At 39.5% G+C, this 22,362-nt stretch overlaps 1 protein-coding gene across 3 annotated transcripts; it reads left to right on the top strand.

Moving 5' to 3' along the window:
* Positions 1-170: 170 nt before the first annotated feature.
* Positions 171-20,563, top strand: LOC123355906 (semaphorin-4E-like). Of its 3 annotated transcripts, none has more exons than XM_044998759.1 (15): positions 171-284; positions 1,710-2,044; positions 2,832-2,977; positions 6,348-6,407; positions 7,123-7,221; positions 8,250-8,349; positions 9,711-9,821; positions 11,290-11,441; positions 11,786-11,961; positions 15,647-15,803; positions 16,185-16,407; positions 17,608-17,723; positions 18,197-18,363; positions 18,552-18,604; positions 19,643-20,563. In XM_044998759.1, the coding sequence occupies exons 2-15, from the start codon at positions 1,936-1,938 to the stop codon at positions 20,425-20,427; spliced, it is 2,454 nt and encodes an 817-aa protein (XP_044854694.1). In that variant the 5' UTR covers positions 171-284; positions 1,710-1,935; the 3' UTR covers positions 20,428-20,563. The 3 variants fall into 3 exon arrangements, with proteins under 3 accessions (XP_044854694.1, XP_044854695.1, XP_044854696.1); XM_044998760.1 differs by lacking the exon at positions 171-284 and adding an exon at positions 752-1,560; XM_044998761.1 differs by lacking the exons at positions 171-284; positions 1,710-2,044 and having other exon boundaries at positions 2,929-2,977; positions 6,348-6,411; positions 19,643-20,562.
* Positions 20,564-22,362: the final 1,799 nt, after the last annotated feature.

Here is a 22,362-nt window from a genome sequence, read left to right as displayed (position 1 = left end):
AGCAAGCCAAAAACAAAGTTAACCTCATGTATGATGCTCCTTGATGTTATTTTTGCAAATTAATGTTTGAAAACACCCCTGCTTGCCCTTTTGGCAGCGTGTTTGCTGTGACGCTGTAACTCGTTACGTGAGAGAAATTCCTCGCTTTACTGCACCAACAGCGACCCCTCAGGTGTGGGGTTTGTTAGGATTTAAGTACAATGGGAGGAGGCGGGGCTGCTGCTAGGCGCAGACTGTTCAACTTCGGGAGCAAGACGGACAAGCCTTCAATCGTCTCCCCCGACGTGTGTTGAAAAAAGTCCTGCAGCGGGTGCCGCGGGCTTGCTGTTGACAGAGGCGAACGAGCCAGTTCTCGGGGGAACCGACCTCCCCTCTCCCGCCGGGCAGGGCCGGGCAGGGCGCTCCGAGCGGCTTGGGGACGCCGTGTGCGAGGCCGGAGAGCTGCGGGCTGCAAGGCGGGGAGGGGGTGGGGCGGCGCGGGAATCTGGGGCGCGTGGGGGGCCAACCGCCGCCTCCCGGGTAATGCGGCAGTTGGGGGGGAGGGGGGGTTGCTCCAGTGCTGGAGTGAGGTGGGGCTGGCTGAGGGGGTTCCCTGAGGGTTGGAAGTGGAGCTGGGGGGGTCAGGATGGGAAATGGGGGCTGGCCCTGGTTTCCTGTAGGGAGGGGTGGGGCTGGGGAGGTTCTTGGGGGGGTTGAGGGGGGTATTGGGGTGCTGGAGGGGTCTAGCCGGCTCCATTGGGACCTGTTCTGCTGTGTATTTGCTAGTCACTGAGGCTCCCTTACCATCTACCAGCCCCCAGGAGCCGTAGAAGGGGGTTGGATTGGGGTTGCTGGGCGATGGGGAAGGCCCCCCACACACACCAGGCAGTGCCCTTCCTTTCTCCTGCAAGGGGGAAACTGTTGGAGATGCCCCATCCTGCGGGCGAGCCCGGGGCAGGTGTCATTCCCAGAGCCCCTCTCCGGTGCAGCCTGGTGAAGGAGTAAATGGGTGGGAGAAGGAACTGGAGGCTGGGATTGTTTGTTATAACTTCTACTGAGTAACTGAGACCTTGTGGGCTTCACACAACATAGACTTTTGAGCTCTGTCCAGTGATGCCGTCTTACCAGGGGTGGTGTTAGGGGGTAGAAAGTGAGCAATTGCCAGCGGCCCCATGCCACTGGGGGCCCTGCGAAGCTAAGTTAGATGATCAAGCTTTGGTTTGAGCCCTGGGTGGCGGGGCTCGGGCTTGGACTCCTTAGTTTCTGACCTGGGCGCCAGTAATCTAATGCCGGCCTTGCCTCCCACCTACCCACACGCCTTTCCGTTCACTTTGGTACAACTGCACAAAGAACATATTTCAGATCCTTTCTCTCCCAAAAGGAGACCATGGATTCAGATAAAGTCTACCACTGTGGAACAAAGATCTGAAACACAGCTGAGGCAAACACACGAAAGCAAAAATAATCAACAAAAGCTGCGCACAGCATTGTTACATTAGCTCTGTTGTGCCTACTTATTGCAGGATGCAGTAGATATGATCAAAACATTCATCCATACAGACAAAGGTTGACTAGTGTCAGGTAGGAATGGCTACCGACGTACGAGGTAGCTGTAAAATACAAACGAAAAAAGACTTTTAAGAGTGCAGAATACATTTTTGTTATGAACGCTAAGGTAATTGATCTTTGTTTAATCAGTTGAATTGATCTTAAACTGCTTTTAATTTTAGGGTATGTCTATTGGATGTTCGTGAAAAAGTTTATTTGCAAATAGAACAATTTAAAAGGCTATTTTGATTTACACAAGCTTCATAAAATGTTAAAAACTACAGATATCTACATCTGAGACCTCCTAACAAGATATTTTCAAGAACCATACAGAAAATGCTGTCTGTAAATATTCAAATTTCAAGGAATTAAAACTAGATAGATTATATTCTAACTGGATTTCTGAAAATGAGTGGCACCTCTGCTGTCCTCTGTCTCTATCTTGTTTATGGATTAATGCAACAGATGGAAGCCTCTATCCTGAGCTGCATTCCCAGAAAAACAGTAACATACCAAAGTAAGTGTGATAAAACTCTTGTGTTAAAAATCCATGCTGAAGAGTAGTAGGGTTCCCTCTGTGTGCTAGGTATGTAAGAATTACCAGCTAAACTGACTGAAACAACAATTACTTTATTTTCAGTTAGCTTTTGACCAGGATACTAGTATTATGAACTCCAATCTCTTGAAAGCTATGATATCCTATCTTTAATCCCCACAAGATGTTTTCACATGTTAGGCTTTATGTGTCATCTGAAAGATGGTACTTTCAATAACACAGTGTCACCTAACACCAAGTTGGGGCATTGATCTTCAGTACAGGCTCAGAGAAAATAATGCTACCTGCATAACCAACCCATCTTTTGTCATCCCTTAGCATTTCCCCATCCTAGTACTGACACATTCCAAATCTGCTTAACTTGTGAGATCTAACAAGAGTTTCACTTTTCATGCAAAGAACCCTTTGTGATAATCTCGAAGACAACACAGTTTTCAACACCATTGGTCATTCTTTCTCCCCCAGATTCTTGTATGCATGTTCTGCTGTGATTTACCCTAACATTAAATCTCGTGGCTGGAGACTTTGGTGTCCAGTTAATAATGATTTTGTGTTGGTTATTTTTCTATATAACTGGAAATAAAATATCTCTATATAATTGAAAATTATTTAAAACACAATCCTGGAAAATGTGACTAAAATATAAGCCTTTGTCCCACTGCTATCCCTTTTTCAGTCTGGTATTTTTGTTTCATGGCAATTGCAGCAAATAATTTTTAAAATAACTTTATAACTTGTATGTTTTTAGATGGAAATATAAAAACTTTTATGAAACCAGGATTATCCAATTTTTCCACACTCTTGGTGAGTGAAGAAACTGATATCTTATTTGTTGGAGCCAGAGATGCTATATTTGCACTTGACTTGAATGACATCTCAAGAAAAATAGCCAGTGTAAGCTGAACAACTATTTATCCCTTTTTAAAAAACCTGTCTTGCTTAAGGCTATATTTTTTCTGAAATTTAATTTTCAGATCTTTAAAGACAACAAAGCAATGTCTTGCAACTGTTAGTATGAGATAGATGTTCAGTCCTATGATCTGGGGAATTACAACTGTTCGTGAAGTTTTTCCAGTAGGAATATTGAGCACTGTACTTAAGAGGTTACAAATTCAGTGTAGTGCTCAGTGATGATAATGGACCTTTCAGATCTGGGAAAATGTAGACCAAAGGCCAAATCCTTACTCTTGTGACTGGCCCTTATGTGAGTAGAACCGTTAAAAGCAGTTGGACTACTTATCATTATTCACATGAGTAAGAGTTTGCCAGATTGGTATCAATGTGCTTAATGCATATGAGTGCGTATTGTAATGACAATAAAAGTAAGGGCCTTTTTGTATGTTTTGCTTCTTGGTGCTGCAAAGTGTTGAGCATCGCTGAGTTTAGTTGGAAATGAAATGGCTCAGAACCTCAGGTTTCAGAGTGGTAGCCGTGTTAGTCTGTATCAGCAAAAACAACAAGGAGTCCTTGTGGCATCTTAGAGACTAACAAATTTTTTTGGGCATAAGCTTCCGTGGGCTAAAACCCACTTCATCAGATGCATGGAGTAGAAAATACAGTAGGCAGATATATGACGAGATAACTGGCTCTGTGGATGAGGGGAAAGCAGTGGACGTGTTATTCCTTGACTTTAGCAAATCTTTTGATACGGTCTCCCACAGTATTCTTGCCACCCAAGTTTAAAAAAAGTATGGGCTGGATGAATGGATTATAAGGTGGATAGAAAGCTGGCTAGATTGTCAGGCTCAATGGATAGTGATCAATGGCTCCATGTCTAGTTGGGAGCCGGTATCAAGTGGAATGCCCCAAGGGTCAGTCCTGGGGCTGGTTTTGTTCAATATCTTCATTAATGAGCTGGAGGATGGCGTGGACTGCACCCTCAGCAAGTTTGCAGATCACACTAAACTGGGAGGAGTGGTAGATACGCTGGAGGTAGGGATAGGATACAGAGGGACCTAGACAAATTAGAGGATTGGGCCAAAAGAAATCTGATGAGGTTCAACAAGGACAAATGCAGAGTTCTGCACTTAGGATGGAAGAATCCTATGCACCGCTACAGACTAGGGACCGAACGCTAGGCAGCAGTTCTGCAGAAAAGGACCTAGGGGTTACAGTGGACGAGAAGCTGGATATGAGTCAACGATGTGCCCTTGTTGCCAAGAAGGCTAACAGCATTTTGGGCTGTATGAGATGGGGCATTACCAGCAGATCAAGAGGCGTGATCGTTCCCCTCTATTTGACATTGGTGAGGCCTCATCTGGAGTATTGTGTGCAGTTTTGGGCCCCACACTACAAGAAGGATGTGAAAAATTGGAAAGAGTCCAGCGGAGGGCAACAAAAATGATTAGGGGACTGGAGCACATGACTTATGAGGAGAGGCTGAGGGAACTGGGATTGTTTAGTCTGCAGAAGAGAAGAGTGAGGGGGGGATTTGATAGCTGCTTTCAACTACCTGAAAGGGGGTTCCAAAAAGGATGAATCTAGACTGTTCTCAGTGGTACTAGATGACAGAACAAGGAATAATGGTCTCAAGTTGCAGTGGGGGAGGTTTAGGTTGGATATTAGGAAACACTATTTCACTAGGAGGGTGGTGAAGCACTGGAATGGGTTCCCTAGGGAGGTGGTAGAATCTCCTTCCTTAGAGGTTTTTAAGGTCAGACTTGACAAAACCCTGGCTGGGATGATTCAGTTGGGGATTGGTCCTGCTTTGAGCAAGGGGGTTGGACTAGGTACCTCCTGAGGTCTCTTCCAACCCTGATATTCTATGATACACAGTACATGAAAAGATGGGAGTTGACTGACCCCCCACTCGGTAAGGCAACTCCCATCTTTTCATGTACTGTGTATATATATATATATATATATATATATATATATATATATATCCCTACTGTATTTTCCACTCCAAGCATCTGATGAAGTGGGTTTTAGCCCACGAAAGCTTCTGCCTAAATAAATTGTTTAGTCTCTAAGGGGCCACAAGTAGTCCTTGTTGTTTATTCTCAGAACCTCAGTTGATTTACTCTCATCCTTGCAGGATCAGGACCCAAGTCATCTTAGTTAGTGATAAAGCTATGGGTTATAAAACCTCAGCGGTGCTGTTAGCAGCACAGTAACTACCACTTAAAACCTCTTGGCTCTCTGACTGTAGATTGCATCTCAACCCTCCAATGCCCTCATGTGGAACAATGACCTAAATGACACAATACAATTATTATTTTTGCTGAAATATTTTCATAAATCCAAGGTAACTAGATACCTCTGTTCAAGGTGGTAATATGCATCAGTCATTGCCTGCCTATCTCTTTGTAATTCCTGTTTTTAAAACTGAAGACACAGCTGTGCCATGAAGGATACAAATCTATAAAATCTGCAGCCACTCAGAGTTAGCTCTGTTGGATAGCATTGTATTGTTTTTTTGATTGTGCAGCTCTGTATCATATTGATTTGTGCCTTTAAACCGTAATAATTTAATTTTTAAGGTGCTGCGTACCCACAACTCTCATTGACTTCAAGTGAAGCGGGTTTAACTTCTTTTAGGTTCCTCTCTCATGAAACCTGTTTTGTGATATGGCATTTTTTTATGTAAATAATTTACAAGAATAGAAGTGAAAGAACACCAAGATATTATGAGGCATATAAATTTAGATCTGATGTGAAAGACATGCCTTCTGATGAGGAAGTTGTGTGTTCTGTGGGGTTTCTGTACAAACTGGGGCCCTCATCTTGTAAGCTGTTCCATGCTGGTGAATTCTACATGCCTGGGCAAAACCCCAGTGAAAGTGAGGCGTTTGCTCACGCAGAGCAACTTACAGGATTTGGGTGTGGCCGAGCATGTTGCAGAGTCTATAGGGGAAACTGCCTGCGCTTTGTGACGTCCACTACAGTATTCTAGTGATGTCATTGGATGTAATTCATTTATAAAATGTGCTTTTAGCTTCTTGTGTCCCATGTGACAACCCAAAGACCTTCAGTAAAGGCCAAATCCAGGAACTCATTGCCCAGCCCAATCAGAAAGCCCCTGCTCACATGGGGTCTGTGTTCTCCTGGGGGCACTTACCCCTGGGGTAACTCCTAAATCTAGCCCCCTCTCCTGATGCAGTGGCATCACACCAGCACCACTGCTAGAGGAATCTCCATGAAGGTGGCAGTCGGGTTTGCTCTTTAAAGCAAAATGTAGATTTATTTTGGTTTTGATTTTACATTTAGAATTTTAGACCAACAATCACAGTGTGCTAAATATGGGATATTTTCTGGGTTCCAGGAGGACTGGTTCGCAACAAGGGATAGACAATTGGAATGCATTCGCAGAGGAAAGGACAAAGTAGGTAAAGTGTTTGTTTTCACTACCTAGTTATTAAATAAGTTACCATATTGAATAGCTTTTAAAAAACAATAAGCAAGTATATAGGAATCTGGTTTTGAAACTTCTATTCTTTTACAGTGACTACAATTCTGACACACCCCACACTGCATGCATTCAGTCTTGCATTTATTTTCAGACTGTTGTCTGTTTGGCACTACCCTCCATCTATATAGTGCTATGCATATTTAAGCCCTGATCCTGCAAAGCACTTTTGCATGTGGGCAGTAACACTGAATCAATTGGGACTACTTACATGCTTAAAGGTAAGCATGTTCTTAAAGAGCTTTTCTGGGTCTGAGCTTTGCACAACTATATATGTAATTATCTGACGAAGTGGGTATTCACCCACGAAAGCTCATGCTCCAATACGTCTGTTAGTCTATAAGGTGCCACAGGACTCTTTACTGCTTTTACAGATCCAGACTAACACGGCTACCCCTCTGATATATGTAATTAGTAATTTCTGTAAACATACTTTTAAGATCTGATATTGAAAATTGTTGAGTATTAAAATTTGTGTTACTCTTTAATTTATCTGTTGAGCTTGAGTCCAGTGTATTTGGACACATTCTCTGTGTTTTAAGGTCTTGCTTGCTTTTTGTGAAGGCACCTGGAAGCCTTCATGCACTCGCCCCTAAGGTATAAAAAATTACTGTTGTTTTTTCTGTTTCAGGTAGATTGCCGAAACTACATCCTCCTCCTTCATAAGATAAATGACACTAGTTTATATGTTTGTGGAACCAATGCATTTTACCCAGCTTGTGATTACATGGTAAGCATTTTATATACTTAAATACACCCTTTACTGCGTGTGAATATAATTGTTTGATTAGTATGGTAGATCTTTAAGCACCTTTCCAAGTAATTTTCCTATGGAAAATTAGTATTAATTATTTTATTGTAATTATTTTAATTTAAAAAATTAATTATTTTTAATGTATGATTGGTCATAATGAAACAAATTTAGCAGCAGCAATTAAATGCTTGCGTTATGACTTCTGTATTTTCCATCTTTTGCTAGCAAGTTTTATTTCTGGAAACAGTCATTGTCGTTTCTTATTTTGTTGCCTTATCTCTGTGCATATATTTATGAATGATTTTCATGCTTACTTACTGTATGTATATTTCACTATTCTCAGTTCTTTTCTTTGTTCATCTAGTCTTGTTTTGCTTTGAACAAATTTTGTTTAAAAATAAAAGTTAAAACAGGATTACATTTCAGTTGAGTGCCAGGAACACTGTTGAGCCTATATAAATAATAATTAATAAATGCTGACAGTAGGTTGCAAATCAGATGAATGCTATATTTTCACCAAATGCACCTATAAGAGCCTAGCTTTTTATTTTAACTTACTTTCTCACATAGCAGGCGACTTATAAAGACTGAGGGCTTCGCTGTAGTGGCAGTTGTACCAGATTTTAAATTTGCTCATCAGTATTTAGGGAATTTGCATTGTTACTCCCAATAGAAGAGCGTGCATTCTAAAAAGAAATACATTTTCCCAAACAAAATGTATTTATTTGGTTTCTTACCCTCTACATAATCTCAGCAGATTTAAACTGTGACTCTGGGCAGGGTGTTTTGACAGTGGCCAATTAATTGAAAGAGGAGTTTTCATAGTAGTTAATTAAAAACAAAGAAGCCCAGAAAAAACAGACTGAATACATTTCTATTTGTACAAATACTCACATTTCCATATTCACTCCATGATTATTCTCTTTTAAAATAAATTGTTAATTATTTTATTTTATCAGATGTGAGTCTTGCTTTCAGCCTGATAGAATGATTGTTTACAACAGGTCATCAACAGTACAGATATTCATCTGCAAGGGAAAGCTGAAGAAAGCAGAGGAAGATGTCCTTTTGAACCTACTCTGAAGTATGCTTCTCTGTTAGTTGGTATGTTTTGGGAATTCCATGTAAGACTAAATCATTTTTCACTGCTAATCAGATGTCAACTACTATAATTCTAATTTGATGTCTGTGCATGTTCATGAAGTGTTAACCTCTGATCTGTGGTTTAAACATTGGAAGAGAACACAGATGAAACTATTATATAAAAAACTAAATGGAGCAGTTTTTAGTGCATTGATATATGTATCTCTTTTTTGGCCTCTGCTGGCTCATTGATAGGGACTTTTTCAGAAAGATTAATTGCTAATGATTTTGTTAGTATGACTCTTGCAACCATATCTGATATCCTTGAATCTAACTGCTTACTCTTGAATTTCTTAGGTTTCAGATGTTTGAAGGTCACACAGGCACTGTGAAATCTTTCAGATGTAATTACTAGAAAGCCACATGGAAAAGATTTTCTTTCTTGTGCAAAAACTACCCTTGAAACCTTATTCAATGTCCCTTAGCAACATTTGAGATTACCAGAGTGGTTGTCTGGGTCACTTCTCTGAGAGTCCACCTAGCACTTGTTGGCTTTCAAACATTCATTGTATGTTTTGTCCTTTGCCTGTTAAACTATATTCTTATATTTATCCTTTGATCTTACTGGAACTTTAAATTCATGTTGCGTCCTCTCCATGTCAACTCATTTTGGACCTATGCACAAATACAGAGTGAAATCTATTTTTAAGAGACTGCTCAAGGGACTGACATAAAGTTGCTTAAGAAGAGGTGACCTTCAAATAATGATAACAGAGATTTGTACTTGGTAGGTGTTGGGGATACGTGGCTGTTTCTTAAGAAAACAAGCTGCCTAGCAGGACTGATGTCTGGTGTACATAGTTCACCATGATTCATTATAAATGGTGATGAGGATAAATATAGAGCTCAAACAGCAATGTTCTTCACATTTTCCTGTTAACTCTTTTTAAGGTCCACTCTAGGGGCCTATAGATACTCTGAACAATATCAATGTATAAAAGTTTCACATTCAGAGATCTTCAGTTACAAGCAACATGTAACTTCCAGCTAGTTGAGCTCTGATTCATTTTAGACAAATGTCTACAAAGCTAACAAAACAAAATACCTTTCTGCCCCAACATCTTACAATCTTACGGACCTAATTCTGCATGGTGCTGCGTGGACTCAACTCCTAATCAGCTCTGTAGGAACTGAGGGTGCTCAGCACCTTGCAAGACCAGCAGCCTAGACTTTTCAGCAGGTAAAATCATAGCTATACCTGCTCCTCAAGTTACTTTTGCTATAAACATTTGCATGGGATAAATACATATAACTTATGACTGTTCCTTTGCATTGTACGAAAAAGTATTTTTTGCACTTTTATTTCTTTAAACTCTTCACAGATAGTGCATTTTATTCAGCCACTTCAAACAACTTCTTGGGCACTGAGCCTATTATACTTCGCAGTTTGAGAAACCATCTAAGGACAGAGTTTAAAGCATCTTGGCTAAATGGTAAGATGTTTTTATACATATTTTAGCCCCTGCAGGGCAAATATTCCATCTTGCTTGATTTTTTTAACACAAAATTAAGAACTGCACCCATTTTTCTTCCCAGTGTAGAGTTCTGAAAGTCTAATGTGGGGTACTCCCCCTTGCCATATATAAAGATTTAGATTACATGTCACTGTTTGTGTTTAAAGGCAGCTGCCATTTTTAAGATGCCTGCAGAAAAGTGACATAGTTTATGACTCTGGAAGCATGGGAGCCAAATGTTAGATCATAATTATTTTCAGTTTTTCTTGATACTGGTTTAAAATTCAATTGAATTTTATTTTATTATGAAACTTTTTAATATGTTAACACCTGTAACATTTGTTGGTTTACTCAATAAGTATCACAATAAAGCAGAGGTTGGTTTAGGACCTCATCCCAATTCTGTCAGTATTGTAACTAACAACCCTCTTTGATAAGCACAGGCAGCAGTAGATTTAGCAAAACAGATTTTGTGTGTGTGTATTTCAAATAACATGTATATCTTATACTCAGTAACAAGTGCTTCACACTGAATAGTGTGCAAAGCAAAAACTGGTTGGTGCATCTTTTTTCTAACCACCTTCCATGGCATGCTAGACTCCACTAATTAATATAGGATAAGCTAACAAAATGCAAATAGACAAGCATCAGTAATGGATTTCAATATTTCTCTAGTCCTGTTATTAGTAAACACAATGGATCTTAAGGCATCTTTGTAGGAATTGCTACAGTTTTATATCAACTTTTATACAGGCCCTAAACTCAAAGGCAAATAAACTGCTAAAAAAAATCAGATGTTGACTTTGAATTTCCTAGTTTTTTCAGAATTAAGTCTGTTACTCCCATCTCTGACTTGCTTCATCTTGCGTGTCTGTATACACAAAACCTATTCTAGGCAGGCTCGCTTTTGTGGAGGGTTGCTTTTTTATTTCTTTAGGCCCCTTTATTGTCCATAAAATGGTTCCTCTCTCCATACAAACCTTATTCTGCATAAAATTGAAGGGAGATAGATGAGCATTAAACTCCTCCATAAACCTTTACTTTAGGAAATGTAAAAGGTTCCCATTTAGCATTGGTGGTAATAAATTTCATCTCCTGCAAAAGGTTAATCTAGGCATCAGTGTACCTTTAACTGTCTGAAATTAATATGCATTGATTTTGCTGTGTCCAGAAAAAGCAAGCTCCTAAATTGAGGACTAAAGATAAAAGTGAGCTTATAATTAAGGAGTAAGGTGAAGAGGCAATTAGTAGTCCATTTTCACTTGGATAGATTTTTTTAAAAAAATTGTATACTAACTCATAAGCTCTTTCTAGTCCTTTCCTTGCCCACTGTTCTAAGACAACATAATTTTACTACAGTTTAAAAAAAACCCACTTTTGATATGTATGGTATTTTGTTCTCTACATTAGAAAAAACTGTTGCATTATGTGTGTTTATATATTCCAGAGCCCAGCTTTGTCTATATGGATATTGTGCCGGAAAGTGGATCTAATCCAGATGGAGATGATGATAAAATTTATGTGTTCTTCACTGAAACAGCTGTTGAATTTGAATTCTATGACAAACTCCTGGTGTCAAGAATTGCTCGCGTCTGCAAAGTTAGTATTTGTAGTATAGTAATTTTGTTTAAAGTATGTAAGTAGTTTAGATAAAGCTTCATGGCAGAATGAGCAAACATGGTTCCATCTGCATTGTCCATCTTACCAATTAAAATTCTGCTGCCAGGCTTCTATAATTGAACTCACTTCCTCCTCCTTCCACACTCTTCAGAACCCCCTGTTCAAACCTCCCTATGACATTCAAATCTCTTGGCTTTGAAAATTCTGATTTGTATAGGAAGACTGAACAAGCCCTAGTGTGATAGTGCTACCAAGTGTGTTTATGTGAGTGAAATCAGCCTGCTTTATAAACTCTAAAGTGATGACACTTTCCCTTCATACAGGGTGATCTTGGTGGAAAACGCATATTGCAAAAAAGATGGACGTCATTTTTAAAATCCAGACTTATCTGTTCCGTTCCAGAATCAAATTTCCAGTTTAATATCGTTCAGGATGTCTTTTTACTTAAGAGAGCAGACTGGCGGGAAAGCATGTTTTATGGGATTTTTACTCAACAATGGTAAGAAATGCATGTATTACTAACATTTTGAAGTAGTTTTTCAAAGTAGAGGTTGGATTTGTGTATCTGAATTGTTTTCAGATATTTTGTAAACCTAAATGTAAAAGCTTTCTGGTACGTAAATTGCTGCTGCATTAGTTTCAGCCCCTAAGCAAAGCTTTTCTATTGTGGTTCGTTCTGTAGGAAAGTTCTTCGAGTGCTTGTCTATAAATATTCCACTCTTAGTGCTCATGCAGCCCCAGGCACTTGAGGTCAGTGTCTTTTGGCCAGCAGTCTCTTCTTGCAGTTGTACATGTGCTATGAGTGTCTTCATGCTCACATAGTGAGAGTATAAAGGTCAGAGCAGGCCCACCCACCATTCCGTTCCTTCTCGTTGCCCATTGCTGGGAGAGAGAGCTCCCCAGTGTCCATGTCTTGATGAGTCGCTTTTTCCTAATCTTTACTTAATTGTCTATATAGTTGCCTATTGGAAAACTGTGGGTAGTTTAGGGAGTTTTTATCTGCCTTATTTGCTGTTTCATTTCCTCATCTTCTTGGTACTGTGGCTTGGAGACGTCCCATTCTGAGTCATTCGATTTGAAGTATTGCCTCTCATGCAAGGCAGCCATTCCAACACAGAGGAAGCATCAAGATCTGATGCTTCTTTTGGTAGAGCTGTACTGCAATCTTTGTCCAAGTATACTTCAAGCCCCTGCCTCCTTATATCAGGTCACTATTTCAGAGTCACCAAGAGTGGAACATACACCTCTACCTCAATATAACGTGACCCGATATAACAAAAATTCGATATAACGCAGTAAAGCAGTGCTCTGGGGGAGGCGGGGCTGCGCACTCTGGTGGATCAAAGCAAGTTTGATATAATGCGGTTTCACATATAACGCGGTAAGATTTTTTTGGCTCCCGAGGACAGCGTTATATCGAGGTAGAGGTGTATATGGACAAGCACTCAGAGAAGATAGAAAAGTTACTTACCTTTATAGTAACTGGAGTTTTTAAAGATGTGGTGTCCCCATATATACTCCACAACCTGCCGTCCTTCCCCATTATTGGGGAATGCTATAACACCTGGATTCTGCTATGGCGATGGAAATGAATGGCAGTTAGGTCCGTTTCACTCTTTATGCCTTCCCCATGTATGGCTCCAACAGACATTTGTGGCCAAAAGGCTCCGATCTTGAGCACATGGGGCATGTGCACATCGAGAGTGGAATATATATGGACAACACATCTCAAAGAACTCCAGTTATTGTAAAGGTAAATAACCTTTTTTTCCTGTGGCTTTGAGGTGCATTGTTTAGTTATTTGCATCATAAAAGCTACAACTGTTTGTTTATGTTTTTCTCCTCCATCCCCTATCAAGTCAAACTTCATTTGGAAATTGATTTCACTGAAGGTATAATCTTCTCTCTCTCATTTTCTCTTTTGTTTTTATTATATGAGGAAATTGTATTATTATAATTATAATAATTATAATAATAATTATTATAATTATAATAAACAGATTATGAAAGTACCTGAAGGTTGCTATTATCACCAAAATCTACAACAGAGAATTTGGAGAATCCGGGTCACGGATTTGAATTCATTGTTGAGCTTCTGAACTTTTTGTCTCTTGTTACAACCAAGCTTATGTGAATTTGGATTAGTTGTGAACCCTTCACATAGACTGTAAACTTTTTGGGGTAGGGGTTGTCTTTCACTATGTGTTTGTACAGTGCGTAGCATAGTGCGGCCCTGGTCTTGGTTGAGCCTTCTAGAGTAGACAATACTGTAATACTACAAAGAATGTAACCCTTTGATAATGGAACTCATGCATGTAGCTATTTAGCCTGTCCTAGTTATTCATGTCCTAGGTTTATATCTATCGCTTCCAGCTGGTGAAGTAGCCATTCCAGGGTCTATATGTTCACTGCCTTCCCTCCAATGGTAACTTGTCTCTAATGAATGCAAATTAATCTCAGAATTCAGTAGTGAGCTCTCACTTTAGTGTTAATGGCCTGATTGCAGCCATTTGTCAGGGACTCAGAATAAGAATTGATCATTTATTCCTAAAGTGACCAGATGTCCCAATTTTATAGGGACAGTCCCGATATTTGGGGCTTTTTTTAATATGGGCTCCTATTACCTCCCATCCCCTGTCCCGAATTTTCACACTTGCTGTCTGGTCACCCTATTTATTCCACATATTTGAATGGAACAGACTTGTTAGTTTGATCTGACTGAGTCAACACTGCCATTTGCTGAAGCTAGGTGTTTTCAGTCTCTGGGCTAAAGCTTTTAGTTGAAGACTAGCCAAGGGCTTTGCCAGTCCAGACTTATGCATTCTCTGGCAGGCTGGTGGAAAAATTAAAACTAACTAAACTTAAATTGACTTTATCACTTAGATATACCAAAACCCTGACTTCTTCCTGTGTTGTTTCCTCTACCAAATGAAGCAGCTGGGCTTCCAAGATGCAGGATAAGCAGTACCCTCATGAGAGGAAACCACTGCAAGTTGAAGTGCCCTTCTTCCAAATGCAGCATCTGTCAAAGCCCACTTGTCTAATCTAGTACTTTCTGAAAACAAAAACAGGACTCCAAGCTATGTTTTTACAGTTGATGAATTTGATCTCACTGTGTGTGTGTGTCTGTGTGTGTGTGTCTGTGTCTGTGTCTATATAATATAATATAAAGAGGCACAGACAAAATGTACCAGCAGCAGAATTGTGTATGTCAAAGGGTACCACTGAAAAGTAATCGTGAAAAGGTAGCTTTGGTAGTTTGTAAAGGCATCAAAATCCTGAGATAGATATCTAGATCAATGGAAGTTGCATTACTTTGCCGCTGTATCAGTTTATGCATACTGTATAATTTACACCACCATTCACATCCCACTGATTTTGGCCACAATGTGCGTAAGTGGGATTCTGCAAGGGCTCTTCTTAAATTTCATATTCTGATTGTGGAAACAGTCACTTCAGCATCATGGAATTCAAATGAGAGGACTCTCCCTATGTACCTAGTCTGTTTTCTCAAGGGCCAGTATAGCTATGAGCATGGGTTAGAGAGGGGGCCACATTCTGCTTTCAGTTACATCAGTGTAAATCCAGTGTAACTCAAGTAACTGGAGTCTCTCTGGATTTAACTAGTGTTACTGAGGTGAGCACCTGACCCAAGCCCCCAATTCACCTTTAATCCATGTAACCTTTCAGATTTAATTTTGAAAATTATTTAAGACTGGATACAAAGGGGAAAGACATACTTTATAACAGGATTAAATAGTTGGGTTTGGGGAGGAGAGAATTACATATAAAAAGTGGAGAGCAGAAAGCGAGACTAACCACGATGCTTAGATCTGTCTGCGTGCTGTCACCTAATTTATCAATGAAGTGTAAAGAACTAGTCTTAAGGTGTACATCTCCTAGGCTGTTTGGAGTTAATTTGGAGTCTGTTACTTGATTTTTAACAAAATAGATATTTTTAATAAAATCCTTTACACAGTGTCTTTTTCCTAAGCCTTTCTCAGCAAATCACAAAAACAGTGATTGATGCTTTTTAGATGTGTATTTATGTACATATATTCACTAACCCTAAAGAGAAAATAGCAACATGCACTGCGAAAAAGAAGTTGTTTTTACAGCCTTCCCTTCTGCATAAAGGGCAAAATAACTCACTCACATTGTCTTTCTTCTTTTTCACCTCCAAGGGGAAGGTTGGATATTTCTGCAGTTTGTGCATTCAGTATGAAAACTGTCCAAGAAGTCTTCGCCAAAGGAAACTATAAAGGGCCAGTGACTGTGGAACATTCCCATGTTAAATGGATGGTGTTCAGGGGAGAAGTGCCACTCCCACGTCCCGGTGCTGTAAATACTCATTTAGTCTCTTCTAAAGAAAACATTCTCTTGATTTTCTTTTCTGCTAGAAAATTACTAGTCCAGATTTTGCCAGTGTAGATGCAGTTCCATGGCCAGCACAGAGACATCTTGCCCCCATCCCAGGTCTGTGTGTGTGGAGGCCCCCTGCGTAGGCACTCCTCCTGCTCAACTCTACCACTGGGGTTAGTGGGTGCGACTTCCTTACACAGGTCTTCAGCACCTGGGTGAATTTCATCCATAGTGAATGATGGATTCCCATTGTGGAAGTTGGGTAGAAATTGCTAAAAGTTTAGTACATAGTAACAGTTGTCTGTAAATTGGTGGAATATAAAAATGGTTGTAATTATGTTTGTTGTACATTGTTTCTAGTGCATTGATAATTTTGCCCGGAGTATTGGATACAACACTTCTCTTGATTTGCCTGATAAAATTCTGCAGTTTGTTAGAGACCACCCTTTAATGGATAATGCTGTAAATCCAATTGGTGATAGGCCAGTGCTACTGAAAAGAGGTTCAAATTATACCAGGATTGTAGTAGACAGAATCACTGGCCTAGATAAAAAAACATACAATGTTCTGTTTATAGGAACAGGTAAGTGGTTTTATTTGGGCGGGGCGGGGTAGGGAGGAAAGATTTATTATGGAAGAGTTCGTTTTAGAATTTTGTTCTCAGCCTTCAAAAAGTAAAAGTATCTATTGACTCCTAATAATGCACCAAAAATCCTTTGTCTTAATTTACCACTTATAATGTCTCAGACAGCAACCAGGCAGGGGGGTTTATAATGGGCCTTCAGTTTCCTTTTTCCTCCAAGTTATGTTTCTAGCTGAACTGCTTTATTTCCCCAGTGTAAGATACTGTGTGTTGTGTGAGGACAAATTTCATCTTATGGGCCCTCCTTCAGGAAAACTCTTAATGCTTGACTCAGTGGGACTTTGGTGGAGCTTTGCTGAATTGAAGCCATTGTGTTTGCAGTTAGGTAGATGTAAATTTTGAGTGTAGAGCAGGCCTTAGTGTAATGTTTGATGAATGGTGTTTTATTGTCTGTTTCTTTCCTTTTTAAAGCTTGTGGAGATATCGTTCATAACCTATGTTATCATTAGTTTTATTCAGAATAATAATTTTCTTTGTAGCCTCACTGTTTTCTTTTGGTCAAGAGGTCTGCAATGATAGCTATTTTCTGCTTAAACACTTTTAATGTAGAATAGTGGCACTTAAAAATATACCAAGGCTTTCAAAAAATTTGTCATGGAAATGTCCCCAGCTGGCTTTCCCTAGCAAAATGGGCCTTACCTGTAACATAAGTGGTGCATAGATCTTGCTGGCTCTCTGCACATGGGTGAATCTCGCACAGGATGAAGGGACTTCTGGTCAAGACTATTACCAAAAGCCATGAATTTCTTGAAGGAAAGGTTAAAATCTTTGTACAAGTGCAAGGAAGCAGAAGCTGACTTGCCAGTTTGGAATTTCCAGCCCAGCTCCTAGGTAAAGTGTGTGTTTGTTTTGTTGGACATTGAGGATCTGTTTAGAAATCTTCCATATCAGAAGACCCTCAGTGTGGGGAAATCATCCAAAATCAGGGACGTCTCCATTGCTTAAAAAAATCATTACTTCTTACTTACCAGAAAGTGAATGGGGAAAATATTGCTGTGGAACATTCAGGAAATTTCCTGTCCTCAAGATTCGTTTTCTAAATCTCTAGAAAAGGCTGATGAATTTTAAAACTGAAGTGAAAATGCTGTTATGCTATGTTTGAACATGTTTCTCTTTAAAAATACATTTCATTTTATGCAGATAATGGATATTTGCATAAAGCTCTCAACTGTGACGGGGAAATGTTCATTATGGAGGAGATACAGCTGTTTCAGTCCCCAGAGCCTGTACAATCTCTTAAACTGTCTTCCAAAAAGGTAGATCCTCTGTCTCTGCATATTCAAAGGGATTGGTATAATGGTATGCTTCAGGCCTTCCTCTTTACATCTGGCTTTTCAATGTTATGTATATACTACATACTCTTTTCTAGCATCACACTGATTAATAATAAAAGCATATATGAGATTTTATCTGTGGAAGTAGATTTCTTTTGCATTTTAATATAACTGAAACAAACTTTCAAACACACATTTGGCAATTTATATCACTTTTAGTCAAAAATAATTCCCAAATTTTTCATAAAGACTGTAATCTCTTCAGGCCAGGAATCTTGTCTTTTCTTACGTTCTGCAAAGCACTTTGTATATTCTCATGCTCTTTCATTAGTAATCTATTATTTCAAAGTATATAGTTGATTTATTGTCAAATCACAGAAGTTGCTGTCTGGATGCCATAAAGTTTAAAAACTCTCACAGTGCTATAAAATAACAGCTCAATACTGCATTTCTAGGGCCTGCTGTATGTAGGGTCTCCATCCCAAGTTGTACAACTCCCTGTTTCAGTATGCAGCCGATATAAACACTGCTTGGATTGTGTTTTGGCAAGGGATCCTTATTGCGCGTGGTCTGAGTCTTTTGAGAAGTGTGTTCCAGTGGCTAATCAAACAGGAGACTTGCGGTAAGTAAAAAGATATTGCTTGAGGTCCATACATGAGATGATATTTATCTTGCTTTTTAAATTCAGTTCTACAAGTCAGTAAAATGTAACAAAACCAGGATGCATTCTACAGCCAGTATCCTAAAAGTTTGAACATTTTTACATGCCTTCATGATGTATTTCTTTTATTCATCTCTCTCTTCCTCCAGGGATTTAATTCAGAGTGTTAAAAATGGTGATGCTTCCAAATGTCCTAAAATAGGTACGTGAACATTTATCTTTAATAAAATATTGTTGAAATAGAATTATTTTCATTTTGTACTATATCATGTGGGTCATATATCTGTGGTCATTGAAATGCCTGATATTATAGCTAAATTAAAATACAACCCAGGGGTAAAAATGATATTGATTTTTTACAAGAAAACACTGAGCTGATTTGGCTTGTGTGTTCTTAACGGTTTTGAACTTGGGGTCAGGATATTCTAGTTCAGACTGAAACCACTAATTTCATGAGAAGTTGAAAATGTGAGCCATGACTTTTGAGGCTGTTGGTATGTTTCCCCCCATGCTACAGAAATCATGTGGGACATAAGAAGTCCTGTTAACTCTGTTACTGTGACTGACACTTGGTATTGCTCTGCAGAAATATAACTCATATAGTCAGCTATTTTAAAAAAACCTGCTGGTTCAGAGAGAGAAATTTTAAAATATGAATTTGTGATTAATTTTTAAAACGTTTTTAATTTTTAAGTGTTTGCAGGATTAGGGACTTTAATCTTAAACTGCACTGAAAACTAAGAGGCAGCTATTGCAGATTATAGGTCATCCGTGTAATGTGGTAAAGTCAAAAGCATTTGTATCCTCAAAGCCCTGTCCAAGCAATATCTAATCCTCATAACTGCTTTGTGAGGATAGAACAGCAAGTGTACAAGTTGGGTGTGGAAATTGAGGCACAGAAAGGTGAAGAGATTTACTCAAGGCTACATACTGTGTTAGTCTGTGGCAAAGTGAGAATTTAAACTCAAGTTCCTGAATTCCAGCGCATATTCAGACTGTTAGATATCACTGGGAATAAGGCCAGCTAGAACCAATCTGTGCTATCATGCCCTTTTAGCAGATGGGAGGAGACAGTTAAATCTGTCGATTTTCTCTAGTGTATTCACGCACCTTAAAACACTCACTGTCCTTTGTGTCATGCTCCTTAATTAATTGTGATGTTTCTTTGAACATATATGTGGTCAGGCAGGTTAAATTAAGGTTCTATTGTTTTTAATGAAACCACCTTTCACAATTTCAGGAAATAATGTCAAAAACTGTCCCGTTATCATTGGCAACAGTGTTCATCTTAAATGCGCACCCATGTCCAACCTGGCTAGGATGGTGTGGAAGTTTAATGGGAGCAGTCTTCAGGCAGAAGAGTCTAAATACCTGCTTTATGATGGAGGAATAGTCATATTTAATGTGACAGTGGCTGATGCTGGATTTTATGACTGTCATTCTGTAGAGAGAGCTAATGGGAAAGAATTCCCTGTTTCTGTGGCTAGCTACGTTCTTTATACCCAACAGGACAGCATTTTCATTATTACTAAGAATTACACCACAAATCAACCAAATGCAGACACAACTCTGAAGGTTAAATCTTTGGTATCATCTTCCTTGCTGAATGACCCAGCAAAACAAAAATCCCTGGAAGACCAGAAAGAGAAGCTTATTTTAAAATTCTTGGGAGCTGGATTTGCGCTCCTTTTTTCTTCCTTGCTGGTTTGGAACTTTTACAAAGGCCATCTGTCTGTGCCTTGGAAGAGCAGAGAAAAAAGCTCAAAAACAGCAAATGCAGATTGTTTGCCAGGTCCAACGTTGGCTACAGAGGGGTCGGGGGCTATGAGGAAAAGTTCAGCCACGCGAACTAACACCTCCACTGTTAATGAATCAGTACCACTTGTGAGCTTTCCTTCAGAAGAGGAACGCAGCGCTAATGTACAACACAACACAAGTCTCACAAAGAGATCTGGGACTTGCAGCTCACAAAGCTGTTTGGTTGAGGATGAGACGATGTTTCCTATTGCGGAATGTGGAATGTAAAGTTTGAGTAGGAATCACAAGCCCAAAATCTAGTGAGCTAAGTTGCTAAACATAAAATCATTTTCAGTTGCTGCTTTTGAAAAAGATTGTTACATCAGTTTTTGGTATTTGTTTAACATGTGTTGCAAGAATAAACATTTGTTAAAAGTTGGTATTGAGCTCCTTTTCTGTAACACTGTGTGTTGCTGCACCATTATAGACATTAAAACTTCAGGAGCTGTTAATAATCTTTTGCACTTAAATAGTGCTTTTCACATTCAGAGGGTGTCTGTTTACTCTACGAATACCACCTTACTGAGTCTTCCAATGTCCCTGTGAAGTAGGTATTATCTCCATTGTACAAATGAGATTAAAGGACATGCTCATGGCCACAGATGGAATCAGTGTCAGAGCTGTGGATTAGAGATTAGAAATTCCTAGCTAATCTTCCTGTGCTCACACCATTGACCATGAAGTCTCCATCTCTCTCCCTCTCTCTCATCTTAGGTCTTTAGATCTTCAAGGCATTGTACACACATTAACTTGAGTTCCTAATGTATTGTAAAGAAGGTCATTAAAAGGGATCTCTCTCTGTCCCAAACAGCCTCATGCCCCAGTTCATGTACTGCATAGGTGATGCAAATGTATTTCCTCAGAGCATGGCCAAAATCCAGGTACCATAACCCTGTTTGTTAAATATCTTTGAATACCCTATATATTTGCCTGAAACAGTCTCCATCTCCTTCTTTGGAGAGCAGCCAAGGTTCTCCAGCACTGAAATCCCCGAACAAAGAGCTGTTCTGCCTCTCTCCATGTCTAGTGCCAGAGGTATGCAGAGAATGAGTGGATTCCACTGCTTTCTTCTCTCCTCTCCCAAACATGTACAGTTTGCTTTCTCCAGCTCTCAAGTAGCCGTAGAAGCAGAAGTTTCCAGGCCTGCTTTGAACCTGACTCTTCTGGCCAGGAGCACTTTCCTGCCACACCACCACACTTGCTTTAAAACGATAATTGAAAAAGATGCTCAGAAACCAGGGTGATGAGCGCAGTATAATGATTGATAGAGAAAAGACCAAATCAGTTGTTGTTTAATGTTTCCTTCACACTGGGGGTTAGTGTTTTTACATTAAAGTAGAGTGCCAGTCTCTCCTTTTGAATACATCTTTTATTCCTTAAAACCATGTGCTTTACAAAAAGGGGCTCTTGTATACCGTTATGTGCAAATGCCACACAAATTTTGGCCTGCTGTTGAAACATACTAAACGCTCAGCAATGCTCATGTTCCCAGATCTCTCTATTTGGCAGTTTTGCAGATGCTAATTAATAACCATTTGCACTTTTCATGGAAAGAGCTAAAGGTGGGAATAGCCATTAGCCTTTCTAGCAGGATCGAGTAATGGGCTTGGAGAGTGAGAAGAGGATTTTACATAAAAAATGTACAGCTGAAAATTAAAAGGCTGAAGAGCTGCTGCAAAACCATAATGCGAAGGCCTCTCTGACTGCAATCACCCGTTGTATCAATGAAATGCAAAGAGCTAGTTTTAAGGTGTGTGTCTTGGCCAGTGAATGTGATTTGAAAGGGATTATGCTGCCATTAAGAATACTCTTTAGGCAATGATCTGTTGTGTGCTCTTGACTGCGTTCTGAGCCACTGTGTAAAGAGCTGCGGGAAGATTAATGGTGCAAACTTGACAATAGCTGTGTAACTAATGACATGGGGGTGATCACAATATCTCATTTCTGTTCTCTTCTGGAGGGCAGGAAACAATAACTGTCCTCCCTCAGGGGGAGAAGGCACAAATGGAACAAAAAACCCTGTTAAAGGACACCTCATAAGGTTACTAACACCTGCTTTTAGTGCAATTCCTGCTGATCTAATTACCCTAATTTTAACATGTAAAATAATTAGCTTCTGAGAAGAGCCATAGATAACCTACTGTTAGCAGGTCAATATGAAAG

Source organism: Mauremys mutica, chromosome 24, assembly GCF_020497125.1.
Source record: "Mauremys mutica isolate MM-2020 ecotype Southern chromosome 24, ASM2049712v1, whole genome shotgun sequence".
Taxonomy (NCBI): domain Eukaryota; kingdom Metazoa; phylum Chordata; order Testudines; family Geoemydidae; genus Mauremys; species Mauremys mutica.
Note: the sequence above shows the minus strand (reverse complement) of the source record. Positions and strands in the feature narration are given on the sequence as shown.

Excerpts from the sequence above, each read along its gene's own strand:
- LOC123355906 (XM_044998759.1), top strand. The coding sequence starts at position 1,936 with ATGAGTGGCACCTCTGCTGTCCTCTGTCTCTATCTTGTTTATGGATTA. Across the intron at positions 6,408-7,122 it reads TTCGCAGAGGAAAGGACAAA|GTAGATTGCCGAAACTACAT; the intron begins GTAGGTAAAGTG and ends TTTCTGTTTCAG. Across the intron at positions 18,364-18,551 it reads AATCAAACAGGAGACTTGCG|GGATTTAATTCAGAGTGTTA; the intron begins GTAAGTAAAAAG and ends CTCTTCCTCCAG.